Below are 27,020 nucleotides of genomic sequence, written 5' to 3'. Positions count from 1 at the left end.
TCAAATAATTTAATATCATCGATTGTGAATATTAAATCATTCTATCTCTTTAGGTGTTTTCAATCATGAAATAACTAACGTTTCATCCCAATGTGGCAGTGGGCTTGTCATTTGGATTGCCATAACTTTCTAAGATGCTGGTGGCTAGTGTGCCGTTCAGCCATCACTGCAAGCCTTACTTGCAGGACAATGTAGTCAACAATTTAATATTTGCAATCGATGAAATTAAATGAAACTTTGGTTATTTTTAATTTTATGGTGAGTGAGTGAGTGATTGATTGATTGACAAGCCCACTGCCCAGTGAGGGGCGTTTATAGTGGATGAAAATGCAAAATATAAAAGAAATCAAGTTTGAAGAAACCAATCTATTGTCTCAAATATTTGTAAACATGCAGGGAGGTAGGTAGGCTACTGAAATTTGCCGATTTTATTTAGCTATTCCAAATAAAAAATCAGGGACTGAAAGAGTATTTTATCCAATTAATATTCAGTGGACAAAAGAAAGAAATACATTTTGTGACAGTCAATCAGGGCATCATATTGGTGAATCATAATTTCAAAAACATCTCTCGTGTAGAATTTTACAATTACGGTAACAGTACAGTAGGTAATATAAAAAAAGAATTCGTCCCTCCTTTCAGAGGCACCTAAGACTTCAGCATGTTCATCTACACAAGGCAATTTTACCTAGGAATGCTTTAATTGTCCTCCATTTATGTAAGAAATCCTCCTCCTCAGTGCAGATTCAGCAGAAATATTCATTTTCAGGGAAGTACGAGATCGCTGTCCAACTGTGCATCTTCTAATTCCTTAAACTGAATGAGAAAGAATGCTGTCGACAGAACAGAGGGGCGTAAATTTGTTGAAACTGCAGCAGACTGCTGCCGGAGAGGAATGCTGGTGAGTGAAAAGAAAACCAGATTCCTGACTGCGCAAGAATCATCTGGAACCTGCATTTATCAGTGCAGTGATAGTAAATGACGTACCTGTTAGGTAAGTACCATGTGAGAATACACTTTGGATAGCTTGTATGTAGCAGATCTCCGATATTGTAATTTCATACACTATTAAGATGATATGGTGAGATAGGGCCGTTGTATGTGCGATGACAAGTACTGTACAGAGGTATGTTTAAAGGGCTCTCTAAAGACTCCTATCCTCTCTACATTGGTAAGATAGTTGTCAGCCCCAACACTACTTCTATTTCCTGGTTTGTACGCTAGAAAATAAGGGCGAAACTAACAATGCTAACGGTAAATTCAATATCAATTTTACATCTCGCATATTAATGTGTAATTTTCACTCGATACGGCGGTTGTAAAAGCAAAGAAGTTTAGCATTTTCTTTTTAAGATACTGGTACAGTCTATATTTTCGTTTGATGAATACATTTTTTTTTTAAGAAAGCAGTAAATGTAATTGGCTGTTTTGCTTTTTACTGATGATCTCCCTATTTTTCCGATTCGTTATAGACAGCTACAGAACGAATCAACCAGATTTTAACAGGCAACAAATGCAGGTCTTTAGATCTCCCTTGTGGAAATTCAGTTTAGAACTAGCATAAAGCCGGCTCCAAAAGAGCTAGATGTGGATCAGGGAAAATTAAAAAATGTAGGAAAGTTTATATATGTAGGTGAGTGAATAGAACCCAACATGTCTGAGAAAGAAGCCTTCATGTCATGAAATGGAAATGACATATCATCTAACCAAGGGTATCTATAACCGAGCTCGATAGCTGCAGTCACTTAAGTGCGGCCAGTATGCAGTAATCGGGAGATAGTGGGTTCAAGCCCCACTGTCGGAAACCCTGAAAATTGTTTTCCATGGTTTCTCATTTTCACACCAGGCAAATGCCGGGGCTGTACCTTATTTAAGGCTACGGCTGCTTCCTTCCAATTCCTAGGCTTTTCCTGTCCCATCGTCGCCATAAGACCTATCTGTGTCGGTGCAACATTAAGCAAATAGCAAAAAAGAAAAGATAAAAAGGGTATCTATATTAGAACAAATATGCTTGAACGCCAAGCAAGGCACTTTTTTCTTTAAAAATAACACATTTTGAGAGTCCACCTTTTCAATAGAGTATGGTATTTTTTTTTTAAAGAACTTAACATTAGTCATTTTTTAACGGGACATGTTCTGCCCACAGTTTGGGCATCATAAGCCATTGTTCCTGTACTCAAAGATCAAAATATCTGGGATTCTGGTTATTGATTGACAAATCTTACAGATTTACAAGCATAATTTAATCCAATAGAATAGATTCATGTTCTTATATAACCTTAAGTAAATGATAATTGGCTGATGATGTTCACAAAAAAGGAGCGAAACATGTACCATGTCAACAACTTAATAAATATGTAAGTTTTTTACATTTTTATTGTATTGAATAGGTGGTATTTAACAAAATTATAAGAATTTGTATCACATACTCTATTTTTTCTAACCCTCATGATATTAGGTTTGTGACGCCCTCATTTTCTCACCTCTCATGGATCTTCATGGCCCTTTCCCATTCTTTTCCTGTACCTCTTTTGTTTTCCCTCTAATCAGCATTTTTTGGAGAGTTTGTTTTACGTCTGACACAGGTCTTATGGCAACGATGGGATAGGAAAGGGCCAGGAGTGGGAAGGTAGCAGCCATGGCCTTAATTGAGGTACAACTCCAGCATTTGCATAATTAGCAGTAAAGGAGAATGGCTGCCTAATTGTACTTCCTATTAATGTAGTCTTTACTGAATAAGGAGTTTTATAATTTTCATGTTTCTAAAACCATAATAATAATTATTTTAAGTGGTAGGGTTGTACATCACTTTCAAGGAATTCCTAAAACATTAGAACATAAAATTCCAAAAGCAAGGGATGAACTACATGAAAATATTTTACAAAATAGGATTGTTCATGATGAAAACTACTCAATATAAATTAATATACCGTACTTAATTTTGTGAGAGTCACCTGTGTACAAACATTTCAAAATACAATTTACGCTGGGTATCCTTTGTTTGTTTGTTTGTATGTTTGAAATATGATTTTTGAAAAGGCAGAGCAAGATTTAAAATAAGTGGCTAAAATCATAAAACAGCAATATTATCAACATTCAATTTAATTTGGAATTTATAAGTTTGTGATGCCAATATACATTATTAGGCACTTGAGCTTAGCTGCAGTTGATGCATGTTTACATCCATAAGACTCAAAGTGTTAAATAAAAATCATCACCACCACCAAAATTGCTTGCATTTTAATTGGAAGTACTCCAAATATTACATTGACTACCTTGTTTTATGAAGTAATTTTTCTACCATAATCTTGTTTGTCTAGCTTTCTGAGAGTATGGAGAATCAAGTCTTCATCAAATGCGAGCCTGGCTGTTCCTACGATGAAGGAGAAGAAGAAGAAGATACAAAGTTTGTAAGTAGACATAAAAGTATGGTACACTTAAATGGAAATTGCAACACCATGAAGGCATCGGTCATTTGTGTTGATTTTCAGGATGTGGAACGATGCCATGTAGGTATGTAAATGATGAAAGTTTCAGACGAATTGGATTGTTGCTACAGGTCTCCCCACGTGATTGGTCGCGGAGGAATCACCTCCAGTATACGGACTGTGGTGTAGCGTAGTTGACTTGCAGTCTGTGCATTGAAGTGTTCCCCGTCAAACATGCCTCGACAACAGAGAAGAGCACGCTATCAACAACTGTCGCCATTTTAGAGGGCTCGAATAATTGGGCTGTGTGAGGCTGGATTATCGCTAAGGACTGTCGCTGCACGTGTTAGGTGACAGGCATTTACGGTACAACGTGTATGGCAGCTGTGGCCAAATGAAGGTACCCACACTCGTAGACCTGGCACAGACCCAGCGCGACAGACAACTGTGAGAGAGGATCGCCGCATCATTCGGATGGCCCGGATGGAACCCCATGCAACAGCAGTGCAAATTCAAGCAGCTGTGGCACTCCACGTTACACAACAAACAGTTGGTAATCGCCTGCACGCAGCTGGCTTACGAGCCCGTGTCCCTGCAGAAGGTGTTCCATTGACCCCGCAACAGCGACGTGTAAGGCTGGCCTGGTGTCAAGAAAGATCGATGTGGGTCGAAGTATGGCATAGGGTCGTCTTTAGTGATGAATCGCGCTTCTGTCTTGCCCGCAGTGATTGCCGGAATCGTATGTGCCGATGTACCGGGGAGAGGGGCCGCCCAGATCTTATTTTCGAGAGGCACACAGGGCCAACACCAAGCGTTATGATCTGGGGAGCTGTTGGCTTTAATGTGAAATCACAATTAGAGCTTGTTGAGGGCACTATGACTGCTCAACAGTACGTTGATAGGGTACTCAATCCAGTGGTTGTCCCTATGATGGCGAACATTGCTAATGGGATGTTTCAGCAGGACAATGCCCGGGTTAACACTGCATGCATCTCCACAGAAGCTCTTCACGACATCACAACCTTCGAATGGCCCGCCAGATCCCTGGACCTCAGCCCTATTGAGCATGTGTGGGACATGATGGGTCGACAACTGGCCAACCATCCTCAGCCACCCACAATTCTGGAATGACTGGCCCGTGCAGTGCAGCAAGCATGGGCCACAATTCCTCAGGAAGCGACCAGGGCCTTACTGACTCCATGCCTCAACAAATTCATCAGTGTATTGCAGCTCGTGGTGCGCACATCCTGTATTGATTCTTGTCCAAACTTGTGGTCAGAGTGACCTGAAAGTATAATCATCGAATCACAACCAAACACTCGTCCTGCATGTTCAATTGCAGCAATGTAGCACCACTCCTTCTGGGTGTTGCAGTTTCTATGTTCTTCAGTGTACATAGGGGCTTTGAAATGTTCTCGGAATGTACTAGAATTAAGTATCTTACCTCAGTGGAACTGCTTTTATTTTTCAACATAGTCTCCCTGTAGACTAATGCATTTGGTCCAGCGATGTTCGAATGCCTTAATCCCATCTCGAAAATGTGATTACTCCAGGCCTGCAAAATACCTCTCTAATTCTACTGTCAGTTCTTCCCTTGTAGAAAATCTCCGGCCACCAAGGAAAATTTTCTGCTTGGGGAATAGATGAAAGTCTGATGGTGCCAAATCAGGTGAATAAGGTGGATGTGGCAACAATTTGTACCCCACTTCATGAAGTTTTGCCATGGCAATAACACTTGTATGTGGCGGAGCGTTGTCCTGATGAAAGATGACCTTTTTTCCTTGCCAAACCAGGCCTTGTTTCGCGTATCTTTTCCTGTAGTTGGTCTAGGAGGTTTGCATAGTTTTGCCCCGTAATTGTTTGGCCAGTAGTAAGAAAATCTATCAGCAGAATGCCTTTTGCATCCCAGAAATCTGAGGCCATGACCTTTCCGGCCGAACGCACTGTCTTTGCTTTCTTTAGTGGTGGTGAATCAGTATGTTTCCACCGCTTTGACTGCTGTTTTGTCTCTGGGGTATAGTAGTGGACCCAAGTTTCATCTGTAGTCACAAACCGGCACAAAAAATCTTGTTGGTTGCACTGAAAACGGACCAGACTTTGTTCGGACATTTGCAATCTGGTGCGTTTATTGTCCAACGTCCATCTTGCGGATAATTTTTTCATACCCAATTCTTTGGTTAAAATATAATATACCCATTCAGAAGACATCCCTACAGCTTCAGCAATCTCATGCACTTTCAGTTGATGATCCTCCATGACCATTTTATGCACTTTTGCTTTAAATTCTGGGATCATAACACTTTTTGGCAGTCCACTACGTGGATCATCATCCAAGCTCTCCCGACCAAATGTAAACTCGCTGGTCCACTTGGCAACAGTTGAATATGAAGGAGCAGAGTCCACCAGTGTGTTCTGAAAGTCGGCATGAATTTCCTTTGCTTTCATACCTTTCTTTACAAAGTATTTAATCACTGCACGAATCTCAGTTTTTCCATTGTCACAAATCACTATGCGGGGGCAACAAAGAGTCATCACTACCACACTCCTGCAGCTAGAGCACTGACGCGCCATGTGTTCACTCACAAAGGATGTGTGATTATTGCGCGGGAACCTCCTTGATCTAGCACTGACATCTAGCGGTGATTCCGAGAACTTTTCAAACCGTCCTCATATATGAAATTGTCCCTAAATGGGGAACATTCTTAATTGTAATAGCCTGTAGTTGTTTATACTCGACCAAGCTGCACTACTTCATGGATACAGTGATGTTTTGATTTCCTTTGTGTACTGTGCTCCACTGTGGGTATCACAGGGGAATGCATAACATATTCAATTCATAACTTCACAGTTGTGAATAATACAAAAATGTTAAATATGAGTTTAAATATAATGACAGAAATCCATAGTCCTAGCCCTTCAGGCAAGCAACTCAATGTTGAGAACATCCTAGGGATATGAGATACAAATTTTAGGTAAATCAAATATAATAAATATGAAAATATATTCTTTATTTGTTCCTAAAAATTACAATAATTTTCTTAATCATCATTATCCAGTGGATTAGATTAGCACTTTGCCCTTTTCCACCATTATGAGTGCTAATGTGAGTCAGTGCATTGTTTCACTTAAGCACCACTAGGAGCACTAATGCGAGTCATTGCAGAGTTTCACTTAAGCCCGTATAAATATTCGGTGTGGACATTTAAAAAAATTTAAAAAACACCCTTGGGTATTGAACCAAGGAACACATTACAGAAAGAATTATGTAAATAAGTTAATTTGGCTAGAACATACATACATCATCATAATAGACTATTATGCGTTTCAGCGTTCAGTCTGCAAGCTTCAGTGAATTAACTAAATATCGCCACAATCCTCTATTTTCAACTAGTGCTGTGGCTTCATTTAGTTCTGTACCTCTTATCTTTAAATCATTAAAAACTTAATCTGAACATCATTGTATTGGTCTCCCTCTACTTCTCTTACCTCCATACAGAGTCCATTATTCTTCTAGGTAACCTGTCCTCCTCCATTCGCCTAACATAACTCCACCACCAAAGCCAGGTTATACGTGCAGCTTCATCAATCATGTTCATTCCAACCTTACCTTTTATTTCCTCATTCCCTGCACCCTCCTGCCATTGTCCCCACCTGTTTGTACTATCAATCATTCTTGCTATTTTTGTGTCTGTTACTTCTAACTTATGAATAAGATATCCTGAGTCCACCCAGCTTTCACTCCCGTAAAGCAAAGTTGGTCTTAAAACAGACCAGTGTAAAGATATTTTTGCCCAGGAGCTGACTTCTTTCTTACAGAAGAGTGTTGATCGCATCTGCAAGCTTGCTGCATTACCTTTACTGCTCCTTGATTCAAAGTCACGTATCATACTACCATCCTGGGAAACACACATTCTAAATACTTGAAAATATCTACCTGTTCCAGCTTTGTATTTCATATCTGATATTCATTTCACTTGGATTTCTTACCTACTGACATCGATTTAGTCTTTGAAAGGCTAATTTTCATACCATACTCATTGCACCGATTTTCAAGTTTCAAGATATTATCCTGCAGGCTTTTGGCACAATCTGCCATTAAGACCAAGTCGTCAGCATAGGCCAGACTGCTTACTATATTTCCACTTAGCTGAATCTCACCCTGCCACTTAATAACTTTCGGCAGGTGATCCATGCAATTTATGAACAACAAAGGTGAAAAATTACAGCCTTGTCTAACCCCTGCGAGTAACCTGAACCAAGAACTCATTCCACCATCAATTCTTACTGGAGCCCAATTGTCGGAATAAATGCCTTTAATTTATTTTAATAATCTACCCTTAATCCCATAGTCCCCCAGTATGGTGAACATCTTTAACCGCGGAACCATGTCATAATCTTCCTCTAGATCTACGAAACATAAGCATAACTGCCTATTCCCCTCAGCAGTTTTTACTTACCAGTTGCATACTGAAAATCTGATCCTGACAGCTCCTCTATGCTCTGATACCACACTGGTTTTTGTCCAACTTCCTACTGATCGCATCCTCGCTTCCAAGATGGCAGTGAATACTTTGCCTGGTATACTAATCAATGAGATACCTCGATAGTTGTTGCAATCCTTACTGTTCCCTTGCTTATATAGGTGTAATTACTGCTTTTGTGCAATCTGAAAGTACCTTACCAACACTCCATGCTAATCTTATTACTCCATGAAGCCATTTCATCCCTGTCTTCTCACTATACTTCACCATTTCAAGTCTAATTCCATCTGTTCCTGCAGCTTTATGACAATGGAGTTTATTTACCATCATTTCCACTTCCTCAAGCATAATTTCACCAACGTCACTTTCCTCCTCCCCAAGAGCTCAGTTGTTCACAGCACCACCAGGATGATTTCCCTTTATGTTCAGAAGATTTTCAAATCATTCCCTCCAACTTGTCCACTGATTCAATGGGATCTATGAGTTTGCCTGAATTACCCGAAACACTGTTCATCGCATTTTTCTCTCCCTTCCTAAGATTCTTTATTACTGTCCAGAATTGTTTCGCTGCTGCTTGACCTAGCCTTTCCAGGTTAGTACCAAAATCTTTCTACGACATCTTTTTGGATTCTACAACTATTTGTTTCACTCTGTTTCTTTCATCTACGTACAATTCCCAGTCCAGATCAGGCCTTGTTTGGAGTCATTCCTGATCAACCTTCTTTTTACGTTTACAAGCTGCTCTTACTTCATCATTCCACCAAGATGTTTGCTTTTTCCCATCTTTATACACAGTTGTTCCTAGGCATTCCGTTGCTGTTTCAACTACAGCATCCCTATATGCCACTCATTCTCTTTTTATATCCTGAAACTGCTTACTGTCCACTGGTCGGAACTTCTTACTAATCATATCCATATACTTCTGTCTAATTTCGTCGTCCTGGAGATTTTCTACCCTTAGTCGTTTGTGGACGGATTTCACTTTCTTTATCATAGGCCTCAAGATACTTTGTTCACTACAGATCAGATAGTAGTCTGAATGATCGAAAAATCCCTGGAAAACCCTTACATTCCTAACAGATTTCCTGAATTTGAAGGTGCTTAAGGCATAGTCTATTATGGATCTGGTACCCCTAGCCTCGCATGTGTAGCAGTAAATAGCCTTATGCTTGAAGAATGTACTCATAACTGCTAATCCCATACTAGCACAGAAGTCTAACAAATACTTCCCATTCCTATTAGCTTCCATATCTTCCCCAAATTTACCAACTGACCTTTCATATGCTACAGTTCTATTTCCAGCTATCACATTGAAATTGCCCATTAGCAGTACCCTATCCTTGATGTTCACCCTGACTACGATTTCGCTCAGTGCTTCATAAAACTCGTCAAGTTCATCCTCATCTGCACCCTCACAGGGTGAATTGTTGTTGTTGTTGTTGTTGTTAGTCATTTAGTCATTATCGACTCTCCGTGACCCCATAGATCAAAGTGTGCCATTTCTTCCTGTCATATACTATTTTCCGAAGTCTTTTTAAATTGAGAGCCGTGGCTTCCTTGATGCCATCAATCCACCTCATCCATTGTCACCCTCTTCTCCTGTTCCATCAGTCTTCCCCAGCATTAAGGTCTTTTCTAGTGAATCATGTTTTCTCATAATATGACCAAAGTACTTTAGTTTTTGTCTGAGTATTTGAGCTTCTAGTGAACAGCCTGGGTTGATTTCCTGTAATATGGACTTATCAGATCTCTTCGCATTCCACGGAACTGTAAGGAGTTTTCTCCAACACCATAGTTCAAATGCGTCTATTCTTCGATGCTCAGCCCTTCTTACTGTCCAGGTTTCACTTCTGTACATTGCTACTGGGAAGACCATAGCCTTCACTATACGAATCTTCGTTCTTAAAGTTACGTCTCTACTCTTGAAAAATTTTATAATGGTTGGCCATTGCCTTCCTCCCAAGGAGCAAGCGTCTCCTAATTTCATGGCTGCAATCGCCGTCAGCAGTTACTTTGGAGCCCAAGTAGATGAAACTAGGAACAATCTCTATTGTTTCACCAGTTATATGCCAGGAGGTGATAGGTTTAGTTGTCATGATCTTTGTTTTCTTGATATTCAACCTTAGTCCAGCTTTTGCACTTTCTTCTTTTGCCTTCATTGGTAGATACTTAAGTTGTTCTTCACTTTCTACCAACAGGGTGGTGTCATCAGCATATCTAAGATTATTTATATGTATCCCACCAATTTTAGCTCCAGTTTCTGTTTCATCTAATTTGGCATTCCTCATCACATACTCTGCATATAAGTTGAATAAATAAGGTGACAATATGCAGCCTTGACATACACCTTTCTCACTCTTTACGCATTCAGTTGTTCCATATAGGGTTCTCACCATAGCTTCCTGATCAGAGTAGAGATTTCTCATAAGGCAAATAAGATGATCTGGTACACTGAGACAATTCTTGTCCTAATTCCTCCCGGTGCCAAATCTACCCACACCTTCTTTTACTACAGCTTTTTCCCACACATGCGGGGTCGAGGGTGCGAACTGTGTCGCACATGTGGATTTGGTGCTGTTTTATGACTGGATGCCCTTCCTGACACAACCCTATACGGAGGGTGTTTCTGTGGTGGTTAGTAGTGTAGTATGTTGTCTGATGAGGAGAGTGTTGGAACGGACACAGACACCCAGTCTCCGAGCCAGAATAATTAATCCGACCCGGCCAGGAATTGAACCCAGGACCCTTTGAACCGAAGGCCAGTACACCGACCATTCAGCCAACGAGTCAGATCCAAATCTACCCACACCATTCACTCATTTATGTGCCCAACAGAAACTGTGTTGCTTGCAATGGTATTACTGATGAACAGCCCTACCCCACACTCTACGCTTCCCTTTTAAGACCCGTCAAATACCCTTTGTAATCTCCTCTCTCTTCCTCATTATCTCCCCTTACCTGAATATCATGTACTCCTAGCACATCCAGATTCATCCTCTTTGCTGACTCAGCCATTTCTACTTTCTATCTTCCATTAGGCCCATTAATATTGATAGCTCCCCATCGAATTCCATTTCTTTTTCCAAGTTGTTTCCAAGGAGTCGCTTGCCGGTCAAATGGGAGTGGGGCTCCATTACTCCAAAAGGTCTGAGGCCTGTTTAAAATGTTCTGAGCTCAGTAAATTTGTGAAGCAAGATGCTACCCTACTTACACCTACTCCAAGTGAGGATCTCTCCTCTAATGGATTTGGGACCACCAGTGGATTGCATAGTCCTAGCCGCCTGATCACAAGGAGGGCTGTGACTCAGAATATGTCTGAGATATCCACTTCCATTCCATAGCAACTGGTATCCTGACTCTCAGGACCAGTTACAGGGTCAAATGCCTAGGAAACAAGTAATGGATCGTCGCCATAAGACCTATCTGTGTGGTGCGATGTAAAGCAAATGGCAAAAAAAAAGTAAAGGAACAAGTGATTTTAGGATGTTTTTCCAGAACTGCATTTAGGGCGGAAGTGATTTTAAAAATGTGGTTTTTTTAGTGTGATAGAACTATCGAAGACTCAAAATTCGAACCCTTTCCAGCTCTTTAGCCCTTCAACTTTCGGCATAATTGAGGAAAGTGGTTACTTTTATGTTTTTCGTAGTATGGGGACCCCTACTTTGTCTGCTATCAAATATTTTCAACATTAAAATATTTCTTGAAAGTAGCAGGTGGCGCCGTCTGTCAGGTAATGTTGAAAGTAGTATTGTCACATTAGTTACCATAACTTCATGATCAAGTTAGTTGAAAATTATGTAAACTATCTGAGTAACTTTGGTCTAAATGGATCAGAAACTACGTTAAGCACAGTCAGGAGGATAGAGGAAAATTTGAGGAATCAAGTAAGCCCAATAGTTCTGCAGCAGAATATGCCTGAATGTGAAACCATCCACTCAACAGGGCATATATCACTTTTACTGCCAGCAGTTTTAAAGTCCTATTCAATTAAAAAATATAATTCTAATTCACTCTACTTCATTTTTGACAAAGAGGTAAATTTCATGCCATAAACTTTGTAGCTGTGTCCCTGATGTGGACTGTCTAACTTAATAGGGTCATCTCAGGAGTCTCTTCATTTGGGTAATCACATAAATAGTATTGTAAATAAGGGGTACAGATCTCTGCACATGGTTAAAAGGGTATTCAGGGGTTTAGTAAAGATGAAAAGGAGAGGGCACATGCATTTCTGGTAGGTCCCCTGTGTATGGGACCCTCACCAGGATTACTTGTTTCAAGAACTGCAAGAAATCCAAAGAAAAGCAGCTTAATTTCCTGGATGATTTCCAACAAAGTGTTAGGAAAATGTTGCAAAGTTTGTGTTGGGAAGACTTGGGAGCAAAGAGACGAGCTGCTTGACTAAGTGGTATGTACAAAATAATATAACATTTGTTTCTCGTCCACCTATTCCATACAGTCAGTCATAAAATCAATGTTTAATCCTCATTAAAATATGAAATCAGTATGTCAAATGACACTCAAAATAAGATCAATAATATCTGGCTCAGAAATGAAATGAAATCGCTATGTAAGAAAATATAGTTTTTAAACTTGCAACTTTATCGAGTAAATTTGACCATCTCACAATATCTATCACCTCTTGAATGGAATTTCTATCTAAGTCACACTATAAATTACAGATTATTCTAGACAAAAAACAAAGAAACTTTGGACCATAAGTTAGCATGTCTTAAGGAAGCCAAATTTCAGTCATCTAACCAGAATAGAAACACAAAAACACCCACTCCCTCTTTGAACAACACCCCAACCACAATCAATCTTTCCGACACCACATTTTCATTAAGGTTTATGAATTTCATGTTGTTGGTCCGTATTGAACTGAGATTACATATAAATTATAAACATAAAAGTTCTTCACCTATTCAATACATAGTTATGTTTACACTGGGTGTATTTACATTACATGGTACTAGTTTCAACCCTACTCAGGGTCATCATCAGTTATATTTAAACAATACACAATATTTGATGAAATCGTAAAACATGTTTCTTAGCAGTAAGAACAGTATGAAACAAATATATAATTAACACTATGATGTGTGGTTGAATTAGGTAAAGTGCTATGGTGCTAAAAATGTTGCACATGAAAGTGAAATATTACGAGTGACAATAGGTGAGCAATATATATAATACAAGTACACAAATATATTAAAAAATCTGGGTGTAAAAGTATGAATGAGATGCTCTATGTTGTGGATCAACTTGAGTCAAATTAAATCAAAACAAATTTTGAATCAGCAAATTCTAGACCTTACCAATACAAAAAATATAAACACACTCTAAGAGATGCACACTGCCATTGTACTACAGGCTAACACTGAAAAATTACTTGTATTTGTAGGGAAAATAGTAACAGAAAGCTGTTATTTACCAACTGATGAGCCCAACTTAGCACACTGAGGTGAAACGCTAGCAACCAGGAATAAGTTAGCTGGAAAATTTATAATGTGCAATAACCGACCAACTATATTGGTATTATAAATTTACTCATTCCGAGCAAATATATCAGGTTCCCTATGGGATTCTACATCTTTATCATCTGATGGCCAGGCAAGCATCAGTTTTTGAAAATGAGACAAAGTCTCTCATAGTGCATTGGCACTGCCGGTGGCTCCAAGTAGCCTATGAAGTGGCCTCCATGGTGTGTGCAGTAGTCATGCGTCCTGGTAGGTGTGCTATTTACCAACTGATGAGCCTAGCTTAGCACACTGGGCCAGAATACTGGCAACCATGAATGAGTTAGCTGGAAAATTTATAGTGTCCAGTAACAGACCAACTGTATTGGTATTTGAAATCTATCTGTGTGGGTGTGATGTAATGTGAATTGTAAAAAATGAGACAGTACATTAGTAAGTAGCCTGTATGTTATTCTGTGTGATGCTCTAATTGTATGTAAAATGTAGTCCACATCCACCAAGTCATAATTCTGCAAACATCTAAACATAGATTCTAATTCACACATTTCATAATATTGCTAAAATATCAAGTACTTTATACCTTTTTCAATTCTAAAATTATCAGCATCTTTTCCTTGTGTGCCAGTAGGCTCGTCAGTTGGACTGCCATACCTGTTGAAGGAAGTGGAGGCTACTGTTTTGACACCACTCCAAGTGTCCTTTCACAGTGAAAGTGCACCAGTGCCAATATGTACCTCCATTTCCTATAAAATTTGACCTTGTGGTTTCATATCAAAAATTGAGTTTCTGGAAGGGAACACTAAAGCAGCCGTGACCATCTAGGAGAGGTGTGACACAATCCAGCTGATGAGCACATTACAACGAAATGCTGGTAATCTCACAATTGAAAAGGACTAAAGAGGTTGTGTACTTACGTTCTCACAATTGATTAAATTAATTTATAGTTCCTTTCTGGGACATCAATATTTGATCTACAGTGAGTTTCACTCATCTGTTGTCCGGCATCAGTTATCTGCCTCCCGTTGTTTCATCACTCTGCGCTCCATGGCATAGCATCTAGAACAGCACTTCACTTACTTTATCCGAGCATGACAGGAGATAACATATAAAATTAAGACAATCTGTATTAAGAAAATGAGAACTAAGAAAATTAGTGAATAAGAATTAAGAAATTAAGCTCGTACCTTATGACAGGAGATGTTAGAAATGTTCTCTTCCTGCATCCACACATTTCCAGCATAAACTCCACATAGGTTTAGTTTCAATATTAACATTTCATAGCCTGCCATGCTAAGCTCTTTGATACCCAGCTTCTTGTGCAAGTCGTCTTAGGGATTTTGTTGGTGTGTGTTGTAATCATTCTGTTGTTTCATTTACTTTACTTCTTATCAAGTAAAGTACCAGTTCCTCTCATTTTTTTTTACATGTTCCCACATGTTCTCTGTATGTGGAGGGTGTACACCTGGAAATTGTGTTACAAATCGCCCAACGACTTCCCTGGAAGACTCTGTTTTCACATAATTATCGTAGAGGAATACCCCTTCCTCTACCGTGTACACACGTGAAGGCTTTATGAGAATTATACCCTGAAGTAACACTTCACAACTCGGGAACAGTTGGAGCGACAGATTAACACTTAATACATGTTCTAAGCACAAACCTGAACTGTGAAGTGCGGGCGTTCCTGTGCTGTTGCTGCGCTGTATAACAGGAAGTGATGAGTCAGGCAGATAAGCTGGGCATCCCTGCTGGCCAACCAATAAAGGAAACTCACTGTAATTGTAAATATGTTACTTCTAAATCCCTTTCATTGAGAAATGTATGCTTTCACACAGGATGTGAAGACAGCAGTACCCAGTGTAGAGAGTGTTGTGAGTGCATTTCCTGAGAACGCGTAAGTATCATTTACTTACTCTATTTTAAAACATCACATTAACAAAGAAAATCAGCACTGAGTTATTTGGGTTTTGCAGCTCGGTAACCGCACTTGCGGTAGGCTCAAATATGGTTTCCTATTGTTCCTCATTTTCACTCCAGGCACATGTTTGGTTTCAACTTCAATTGAGGCTATGGTTACTTCCCTTCCAGTCTTAGCCCTTCTCATAAGACATGTCTGGGAAGTGTGACATAAAACAGGTAGCAAAAAAAGAAAAAAATACAGAGGGTGCCAATAAAATGTACACACACTTTGACAGGAGATATCTATTTAATATAATATAAAGCTGGACCGAAAAAACCCAGTACTATGTAGTATGATGTTCTGTAAAGAGATGTACTGTATTTTTGGGTATGTACTAGCTGCAGACCCGTCGTTGACGGGATGATCATATAGAATGAGCAAAGATATCTAAATCCCGAGCTACTTTCCGCCAATATTCAGGCAAGCTGTTTTACTTGGGATGCAGCAGTAATCCATCTATCAGAGATGAGTGGCAGCAGACAAGAAAAATCATATCAAAACAATGGTCAATATAATTTTACTCTTGATCAGTTTTATGAGCTTTCATTATTGTAGGCCTTCACATTTAATTTTCTTCATACCCTGGGATATTAAAACATCTAATGGAAAGGGAGTCCTTCCTTCTTTCATGACTCTCTCTTGTCTTATTCTTCAAGCTTTCATTTCTTTATGATTTATTTTTTATTTTTTACAATCATATCCACATTTTTCCTTGTCGATATGCACCGATGACCGGACTGTTTTACACCTTAAGACAATACTGATTAAAACTGTCACCATTTGATGCGATTAAACAATATTTCCATGTTAACAATGCTTGGCGATTATATGGACTAAGCAACAAAAGTCTAAATTCATTATTCTGTTATCATAGTTTGTACAGTAAAACTGTATGCGACATTGGAACTTGTATTCTCTATAAATGTAATAATTTTCGATAGGACCAAAAACGTAGGTATTTAAAAATGAGAATTTAGGCACCTTCCCCTAAACCACCATTTCACCTGGCATGAATAAAAATTATTTATAACCTAGACTGTATCACCATACCGATTTTCATTAAATTTTGTTCACCCATTTTCTCGTGGTTCAGTGTTTGTATGGATTTAGCAACAAAAATCGAAATTCACGAATATCTCTGTTATCTTAGCCAGTATGGTAAAAATGTTTCAGACATAAGTGATCAGAAATTTAATTATGTATATAATTTTGTTATGTAGAATTTATCGATAGGACACAAATATTTGTGAATTAAATTTTATGTCTTCCCCTAAACTACCATTTCAATCAATGTGAATAACATGTTTTATAGCTCAGATTATAGTGCATAATTTCTTGACTTTACATACCGATTTTCATTAAATTCACTTCAGCTATTTTTTCATGATGCCCATGGGGGAAAAATAAAAATAGTGCATTTCCTTGTTAGGTGGACACTGTTGATACAGAAATACCGTTCTTTTTAAATTATGAGCAATGTACAGACCTAACTTTATTTTATATCTATAGATACATATAAAATTAGTCATTTACTTCATGTCGAGTAAATTAGTGGGATATTCAAGTCGTGCGCGGGTATTTCTTTTGCTGTGTGCTGTGCAGTAAGCCAGCTCTCGCTACTGTATTGCATTGCTGTTGTATTCAGACAGAAGATCGTGTAGTATTTTTGTGTAGTTCATCTATAGTAGTAGCCATGAAGCACGTCAGAGTCTCTTATTCCCAGAAACATGAGGTACGGTTTTGCATGTTATTTAAATTATTTAATTCAAAATAGGGATAATTCATCATTTGAAGAACATTGTCCACCACATTACCAAAATTTGGACTTTTTATTCAAAACTGCCTCTAAGTAAAAAAATTAGTACTTTAAAGAGTAATTTAAATTCAAAATTTATCTGCATCATGGTAGAACGCGTCTTCCAGAACACACTTCCACTCTCTTCGGTATGTCTACAGTGTGCTTCATGTTTGCTAAGTTGAAGTGAAATCGTACGTCTTTCGTTTTCAGCGTTTTAAAGAATGCCACAATATAACGTAGCAGGCAGTGTGCGGAGAATCAGAATCTGCTAACACTGGCGATGCCGACAGTTGGCAAAAAAGCGTTGCCTATATAATCAATTTGTTCACACTGTACAATATTTTCAGTGTCAATGAAACTGCATTTTTTGAATGCAAGCCTAAATGGACTTAAAGTTCTGAACAAGAGAGTGCCAGCCGAGAAATTGTAAAAGGGTGGGGGTCATTGTACTGTGTTGCAATGCACACGGAAGCGAAGGACTTCCTCCCCTCATGGTAGGAAAGATCGATAAGCCACTATGTTTTAAGGGTGTTGGGCCCTTTCTGTCCAAGTACAAGGCATCTGAAAATGCAGACAGTAGAATAATTTAAAAAAAGCATTTGCACAGGGAAGCCAATATAATTATTTGTCTTCGTCTTTGAATCATGTGGGTTTTTTTTTCATTATGTGATGTTATGTTTGTCAGTGATTTATCTAATTATATTCTTTGAATAGGCCTAATGTCAATGCACTTTGTTGGATACATTTCGGAAATAGTTTTTTTTTTCCATGTCACTTGCAAGGTTTAAACTTTGAATCAAGAGGATTGCATGCATTAATGGGTCTTAGAATACTTTGTAACATGACAAGGGCTGGCATTTCTGAATTTCAAGAGAGGTACTGTGGTGGGAAATAGAAAAATGTGATGCAGATGGAAGTGAGAGACTTTCTTCGTCATAGGAAAGTTCGATAAGGCAAGATGTTTTAAGGGCATCGGGTACTTTCCATGCAAGTACAGGGTATCTAAAATGCATACAGTACAGTAGTCCAATGAATAAAGCACATGCTCAAGGGTGGCTGAGGCAGCATAGATTATCCTCATGTTTGAATCATGCTTTTATTTCTCTTTTGTTTCATGAGGTTAGTGAGTTATCCAAGTACATTATTTGAATCCTGTAAATGCACTTTGTTGGATACATTTTGGAAGTAGATTTTTCCACTGTATTTGAAAGCTTTAAACTGTGAATCAAGATTAATTACATGCAGTAATGGGTCTTGGAATATTTTGTGATATGGCAAAGGTTGGCATTTCTGAATTAGGAGTTGGCAATCACGTAATTCAAAGTCCGATTTGTGCATCCCAGTGACTTTGAATTAACAAGATTTTACTGTATTTATTTTTAATTTCTGTAACAAGTAATGATATTAAAACTGAAATACTTTTTTACTGTATTTTGTAACAAAAGCAGGCAACTCATTACCAGTGTTGCCAACTTATATTTTCAAGATCCTCTAAATACCATTAAAAATCCGCTAAAATTCCGCCAAGAAATCTGATCTCAAATAATGGGCAATAATAATAATAATCTGAGGAAAATTCTTGGCCCCCGAAAAACAGAAGATGGATATAGACCGAGGTCACGCAAAGTGACAGAAGAGCTTTCCAACATTGCAGCAGACATCCGCAAAAGACGTCTGGAATTTTATGGGCACGTCCGCAGACTGCTGGCAAGTAGACTGACACACAAGGTTCTCACCTACATAGAGCATCTAAATAATATTCTATGGGTACTGGAAGTGAAGAAGGATCTGGAAAAAGCCCAGATGAACTCAAATGACACCGTGGACAGAAACCTCTATAGGAAAAAAGTTAATGGATGGAAAGTGTAACCAGAGAATGAAGTGAAAAAGAAGACTGGAGCAAAGTGGACAGAAGAACGCAAAGGGATTCACGGAGAACGGATGAGAGCTGTTTGGCAACTCAGAAAACAGAATCGTTAGAGCTTTGCTTGATCCATTGGGTCCCTATGCACATAATAATAATAATAATAATAATAATAATAATAATAATAATAATAATAATAATAATAATAATCGTAAATGTCTGTACTCGCCTGATCTGTGAGTTTGACTGGGATTAACCCCGTGCCTGCCAGCCGGCGAGCTAAAACTTGAAGGCGTTTTACTGCCGGGTAAACTAGGTGAATCTCCTACCTCAAGGGCCAGACACAGAACAGGCCTGTTCATTAAATGGTCTTCCTTCATAGCATAAATATAAATGCTACTCTCTCACAGTTTCATTATCTGTCATCATTCGTCAACTAAGGGATAAGTACCCTTTCCCCACGTATTACAAATTTATGATACCACAATCTCATAACATCAAATCCAAATAACATGTTTTCCTCATATGACTGCTAGCTCCTGACAAGAAATACAGAATAGCTCAGAGACAGGCTGGAGTACAATTTTTTTAAAGTAACATGGATAAAACGCTAAATTCTGCTATAATAAATCTATAATTCCGCCAAAAAATCCGCTGTCCATTAAATGTTATATTTCTCCACCGACAGTCTTCTAATTCCACCAAATTTAGCAAAAAATCCGCTAAGTTGGCAACACTGCTTATTGCTTAACCAGAGATAATATAATAAAAATTCAACACTCATGCAAGGGATGCTATTGGCAAAGATTAATATTAATATTAGCAACCAAGTAGAGTGCCCAGGCATGTTAATGCGCTGTAGCTATGGAGCCAAGCTCTGCTTTCGAGAGCCAAGTGTGTTTGACTGCCATTGTTGGCTTCTTCTGAGAATGGGTTTTCTTTGGTTTTCCATTTTCACCTTCAGACAAATACTGGAGTAGTTCATATTCATAGACCAAAATTGAATTCATCATTCATCTCACCTCATCTGCAACCTTGTGTCAGGAACATGCCTCAAAATACGTAAGATAATATATTCTGGAAAACTGTTTTAATTAGGCTGTAAATACATGTAAAATGCCTTGTAGGAACTTGAAGCCGAAGTACATTTCTGAATAGGACCTATGTGCCCATGTTGTGCATCAACTGATATGGTACGGCATTCATGATGATGGCATGCTTAAATTGTTCATTAGCTGGGTTAGGATGTTGTATTTAAACACCAGCAGTCAAGTGTGCTGTGCAATCAGTACCTCAGAAAGTTTCCCTGTGAAAATTGGAGTCTTATCAAGGCTCAGCTCTGTCACCACTGTTATTCATGAACAACATTACTAAAGATGTTCCTTGGACCGTCCTTTACTCAGATGATAGATAATATCTTGCTTTTACCCGAGCAGAACAACCAACTCTCTCTCTCTCTCATGAATACCTGGAAACTTACCCAAGTGATGGCGCCAACTGAATCGGTGGAGAGAAAACCTGGTGAAAGCTGTATGCTTCAGGTACCTTTGGTCTCAGCTGTAGAAGAAAGGAGGCACCAGCAACGAGGTGCAAGTGATGATAAATGTAGTGAAAATGATCATTCATCAAAGATGGAATATTTGACGGGTATATATCAGATTTCATACTATGGATCATCAACAGGTAGTGATATACATGTTACTCTCATAAGATATAACGTGTTCCAGGTAAAATAATTTCTTCATAGCCCAATTTTAAAGTATTGTTTTTGAGCATTTCAACAACCATTATTAGGTTGTTTCACCTGTAATTTGAACATAATCTTTTGTTTATTTCTAAAACATTTGTTATTTCGTATGAAGCAACCTCTTCATAATTGGAACATTCCTATCCATTTCTTAAATTAGTTTATTCTCATTACTTCAGAAGACAAGTGTTAAGTGAAAATCCAAGAATTTTAATGTGGAGTAAAATGTTTCATAATCTGTTTATTCTTTTAGCTCAGGGTTTAGAAACCACATTTTATTTAATGATTGTGTTCTTATTTTAACTTGTATAAGTGAATATCTGAAGATGACAGAGTTAAGCAGTTGAAACTAGTCGTCATCATCATCATTTCTTTGCTCCAGCAAGCCAGGTGTGGTTGTGTACGAGCCTCCTCCAGTTTGTTCTATCCATCCATGTATATGTGACATCAGTTCACATCTCTAATTTCAAGGTCCTTCATTATCTGTTTTTCCCAAACATCACGAGGTCTTCCTCTTGTCCTCTTCCCAGGAACATTGTGTTCAAAGTATGTTCAAGGAGTCCTGTGAGGGTTCATTCTTTTCATGTGACCATACCATTGCAATCACTTCACTTCTAGAGTCTCCAGCAAGCTTCTTTCCAATCCAAGCTGTTTTTGGATATCCATGTTCCTTATTTCATCCATTTTTTGTTTTTTGTAGGCAAGTACGCAGGAACTTCAATTCTGTTGCCTGAAGACGACTCTTTGTTGGTCCAGTAAGTGTTGCTGGTTCCAGGCCGTATGTCAATATAGGTACTAGATATATTTTGTACAAGCTGATTTGGGAAACTAACGGAAATGTTTCATCCCAAAATATTTGACGTACAGCGTGATAGAATTTGGAAGCTTTCTGTATTCTGTTACTAATCTCTTGATGTATGGTATTGTCTGATGACAGAACACTACCTAAATACTGGAAGTTGTCTACAATATCCATCTCCTTATCTCCAATTCTTAGATGAACAGTTGGAGAGTTTCTACTCATCACCAAGCCAACTGTCTTCGTTTTGCTGATTTTGAGACCTAAGGTTGTAAAAGCTTCATGCCAGAGATCTAGTCTAGTTTGTACTTCAGCTTCTGTCTCACCCCATACCATTACATAATCAGCAAAAACCTGGCCATTAGTTGTTGGATCCTTTCTCTTAACCGCTTTTAAAACTTCATCCATTATGATTATGAAGAGAAGTGGCGAAAGACAACTTCCTTGCTGGACTCCACTCTTTGTTTCAAACCAACCTGATCTTCCATCCTGGACCTGGACACAACACTTGGTTTCATCATATAATCGTTGTACTTGCGCTATGATGTCATCGGGCACTTTCTTATGTCTAGTAAAAAATAAAATATATTGATTAGGTGGAATAAAGACATCAGGTTATAAACCAGGATTATAAAAAGTGAGAAATAGTACATTATGCAGCAAGCCTATAATGGCTTCACTTCGCTCGTTTTATAAGCATACTTATGTCTTAATTACCATTATAGGCGAGTTGCACACGACTGTTTATGCTCGACGATAATTATAACTCTATTTTTTAAAGATTCATACATTTCTGTCAAAATGTCGCTTGACAGTTCAGTTTACCGAACAGAGTGCATAGCACACACGCTGGCTTATTGATTTACCACGAGTGGATCAGGGACCTTGACAATGTCATATGTTAAGGGTTATAAATTTCATGTTGTTGGTCCGTATTGAACTGAGAATAACATATGAGTAACAACACAGTAAAGGTTTCCACCTATTCAATACAAAATATATTCACAATATTTTAAAATTATATGGAACTAGTTTCGACCCATCTAAGGAGTGAATCCTGATTTCGTCAAGAGTGATCTTTGCTTTGATGTGGCTGATGATGACCCCTTAAATGGGTCGAAACTAGTTCCATGTAATTTTAAAATATTGTGAATATATTTTGTATTGAATAGGTGGAAACCTTTACTGTGTTGTTACTCATATGTTATGTCATATGTTTTCAAAGCTTTGATAAAAGGTTATCATAATCTACCTTTATTTCAAATAAAAATTGCTTATTGTACAGTTGGTGAGGTGAATTTACAGGAATGTGCCATGTGTTTGTGGAATATTGGAAATAGAAGGTGCACTGATATTAATATGTGTGTGTGACATGTTTGATTTTGCTATTGTTACCTAATTGGTCGAACAGTTGTATCATAATGAAAAACAGAACTCTGATTGGTGGAGAACCTGTATCATAATGAAAATCTGAATTCTTGATTGGTGGAGAACCTAGATCATAATAAAACTTGAACTAAAATGATCCTCATTAAGATTCAGTTTTCTGGCATATAATGTTTATATTTTGGCATCGTCGAGCATAAAATATATTTATGTCATTTTCATGTGTGTGTTGAATAGGTTGACCAATTCCTACACCATTATGTATGAATTAGCTGTCAATATTAGGACCTTTCCCATCACCTCCCATACCTCATGGGACCATGTGAATGACAAAATTGTAACCCTCTCGGGTCATGAACACATGGGACCATGCTCCATAGAAGCCAACAGTCAAGTGACCTTTTTCTGCTTGATGACAATGTTGCCACATTGGGTTTTTATATAATTAATCCACTCACATGGGGGACAATTGCCATTTACGGCATAGCGAGGTCACCGCTACTCTCCCGTTCCTAAGATCTGAACCCAGGCTTCTCGAGGGCGTAGAGCGTTTGCGGCAATAAATATAAAATATCTTACAACTAACTTAAAGGCATAAAATGAACGGAAGAGGTTATGGATACTAATTATCGGCAAAAATAGGCACAGATTACTTTCTATAAACATTTACTTGGCGCTCGTTGAAACATATACACTAATTTCTACAACCCTGTTAGATTAATTTTAACTTACATCCATTTTAACCCATATCTGCCTAAATTATTTTTCTGTGGAATATTGCGATATATTTCGTAAGTACAGTTGTTTGCAACCTAAATGGAAGGGTTATGACGATTTTAGGTTTCATTAACACATTTTCACTTATGTCGACAGTGGGCATGGACGGGTAGGGTAAAAGACATGCTCAATAAAGGAACTTCTGTTCGCATTTTAAGCTCATATGAATGTAATAATTAATCATTTAGTAAATATTAGTCACACAAGTGTTGAATAAGCACAAAATATTACAAAATATATGATTCAAAACATAAATGAGGAACAGTTTTTATCTCAATTTAGAATGCATACTGTTTCAAAACAAAAGGACAATATTCGTATGTTTGTAGGACTTGTTATACACACAGTACCAAATTATGAGCAAGTATGATCACTCTGAAAATACCAAAAAAGTAAAACTACGAGTAGAACTTCAAAACAGTTTAGTCTGTGTTTTGAGGATACACTCTGCTTTCTGTCATCCAGTCTGCTCGAAGCAAGGGATGTGGCAGCCAACGTTACATATTTTGCACTGTTTCCTGGCAGCTTTACCACAGTGAGCACACCGCACTTGCTTCTTGTTTTGAGGTAGTGGGATACCCCATGGAAACGCACTTCTGGCAACATGCGTGAAGATACATTCATACTCGGTCTTTCTGCGTTAGGACGCGTAGCGGGATAAGATAGGATATATGCCCTAACGATGTACCGTATGAAGCCGAGGAGGTCTAAATTTTCCTCTTTGCCCTTTGGGGTCAAACGGTAAAGTTCACTTATTTTTGTACACACTAGTTCAGCACCAGCCCGGAGTTGATTACCAGAGAGTCTGTTTATATCTCCACATGACTCATCATCATCGCTACCCCGTCACTATGGAAAGCATTTTCAGGTGGTTCTACGTATATACGACGTATTAGCATGTAGGATGTCTTGTGATTCCTCCAGGATACATACAATCTGCTCGACGGTCAATCTGAGAAAAATAAATGAAAATTCTACATCAGTACTGCACCATCCTGAGGGGGGTTTCTTTCTTACACCATATTGGGCGACCTAACAATTGCTCCGGCTAGTTTCCCCTCAACCATCCATCACTTCTACAGATCATTAAATGGATGAATGCATATAATAAAATTGATGCTAAGTGTCGGTAGCTATGTTCGCTTTAAATATTCATCGTATAAACAGTTATCGCATCATAGACTTTTAGCGATGACGTAACCTTCATTTTTCTTATCACATTATTTGATATGTTAATCCTAAAATTGCTACGCGACACCTCTCAGGGATAAATAAATTGCATCTGCGAACCATACTATTTTTACGTGAGATCAACTGAGACACCATATTTCCTTTTCGATAAATTACTATCGATACCATTCATCATCCAGAATCAATATCAAGTTTTTCAAATCCAACCATTCGAATGAAAGTGATGAAAATAAATAAAATATTTTTTAAATGAATTAATTCAAAATCATTTATATCCTAATGATATTAGCCTATCTCCTAAAATAATAACATCTAAATTGGATAATCTATAATTTATTTCATGATTCTAGAATCATAAGAGAAAATCTGATAATATTCATCAACATCAACTTTCTTCCTCCTCTCTATAAAAGAAAAATTCAATTTGAATCTATCTTCGATTTGTTTCAACTATCCTTCATGCATCCATTATGCGTATCACAGCAATAAAGGATAAATTCTCTTACTTACATAACTCAAAAATAAATATCCTAACTGTTGAAAAAGTAGTATAACATTTTTGGGTTAACAATAAACCTAAGTCCCTAAGCCTAATTAAACTTCATAATAAAATTGTGTAATCTGAGTCCATCAGTTCTTGTTTCTTTCTTTTATATAAAAAAATGCTTATTTTCATCATCACATTGATATTCTGTCACTATCATGCGTTTCTTTCGATGGTATAACGTTAGCAATCACAAGTAAGTTCCAAATATATATATCAGCTTAAAATAGCTATTTCAAATATATATAGTTCATTAAATGAGAAATATTGGTCACCTTGAGCATGTCATTTGGTTAAAATATTCCAATAACACCTTAAAATTAAATGTAGGTATCGTGTAAAGAATAATTATAATCGTAGTTCAAATATAAATTATATCTAACATGATTTATGGTTTACCAATCTTCAGTCAGATATCAAAAATTCCGTAGGAATGCATTTTGTAATCTATGTTATCTAATTGTGGTAGAGATTTAAATTATGGAATTGTTCTATGAATTAAATACATTCTCGACACCAAACTTCAAATAATATTCAGTACAACGTTGATATATATTGTCTATGAAGACAACAAGTTTCCCTTCTATTATTTCCTACTTGGATATTTGCTATGAAGACAGTTTATGGTAACCCATATACGAAATCTGCGATGTATTTCATTGTACTCGTGTACCACTAACCCAATATATCTCGCATTACCATATTAATATTTTGCCGCATATGTCAAACATCATCATCGGCCAATAATACGCCGTATTTACCGCCAAAATTATCCATAAGCATATCTATCTCTCCATTTACCAATATTAATTACCATAATATATCATTATTCATTCCCATAAACATATCTCAGCGAATAATTATTCGTAAATCCACATTAACATGCCATTCAAATCATAACTTCCCCACGTAAACATTTATCATTTCCAACATGACGGCAAATCATCTTAGCATCTCATTAATGCACTGCAACGGTACTCTTTTGGGTTAGATTTCATATATAATACACATAAACACGTTAACCTGAAAATGAAACACATATATAAGCCAAACAAGTTAATATGTACTGTCCGCACACTTTATCTTGATGCATTTGTGTACGGGGTGAGGAGTAAGGAGGGAGCTGTCCCGGTATCGATAGTGCTGCCTGGTGCTGCCAACTGAATGAAAATGAAATCTGAATTGAATCGAGAATATGTTCGATCGATATGAAATTTCTAAACCGTTATCATCTTAAGCCAACAACTATGTCACATACACATTATATAACATTATAAAACATATCTCTCGATGCGAATCTTGTTCCTAGCATGAATTCTATACTTTGACTTTGATGTGTAAACAACAACAGTACCAGTACGTAAAGTTTACGCCAGATGTCGCACAACGATGCTTAAGCGATTCATAGTTTGTGTTTCATAGGTTGCCAGTATGAATCTCGAAGATCGCCGAGGTCGACCGATTCAGCACTAGGATGTAAATGCACCAAGATAAAGTGTGCGGATAGTACTCACATTTCATCGCGTCGTACCAGCAAACAGATATTGGTTATTCAGAAATCAACTGTC

At 37.8% G+C, this 27,020-nt stretch overlaps 1 protein-coding gene across 2 annotated transcripts in view; it reads left to right on the top strand.

Moving 5' to 3' along the window:
• The first annotated feature begins 572 nt into the window (after positions 1–572).
• LOC136885766 (zinc finger protein 211) overlaps positions 573–27,020 on the top strand; it is a 196,595-nt gene continuing 170,147 nt past the window's right edge. For both annotated transcript variants that reach the window (XM_068230215.1, XM_067158504.2), the window contains exons 1-3: positions 573–994; positions 3,321–3,410; positions 15,222–15,280. Coding sequence is in view for 1 of the 2 variants with exons in the window: in XM_067158504.2 (XP_067014605.2) it covers positions 3,333–3,410; positions 15,222–15,280 (137 nt within the window). In the remaining variant the exon portion in view is untranslated. The remainder of the gene's footprint in view (positions 995–3,320; positions 3,411–15,221; positions 15,281–27,020) is intronic.

Source organism: Anabrus simplex, chromosome 14 (genome assembly GCF_040414725.1).
Source record: "Anabrus simplex isolate iqAnaSimp1 chromosome 14, ASM4041472v1, whole genome shotgun sequence".
In the NCBI taxonomy this organism is placed as follows: Eukaryota; Metazoa; Arthropoda; class Insecta; order Orthoptera; family Tettigoniidae; genus Anabrus; species Anabrus simplex.
This window is presented reverse-complemented; position numbering and strand designations above follow the sequence as displayed.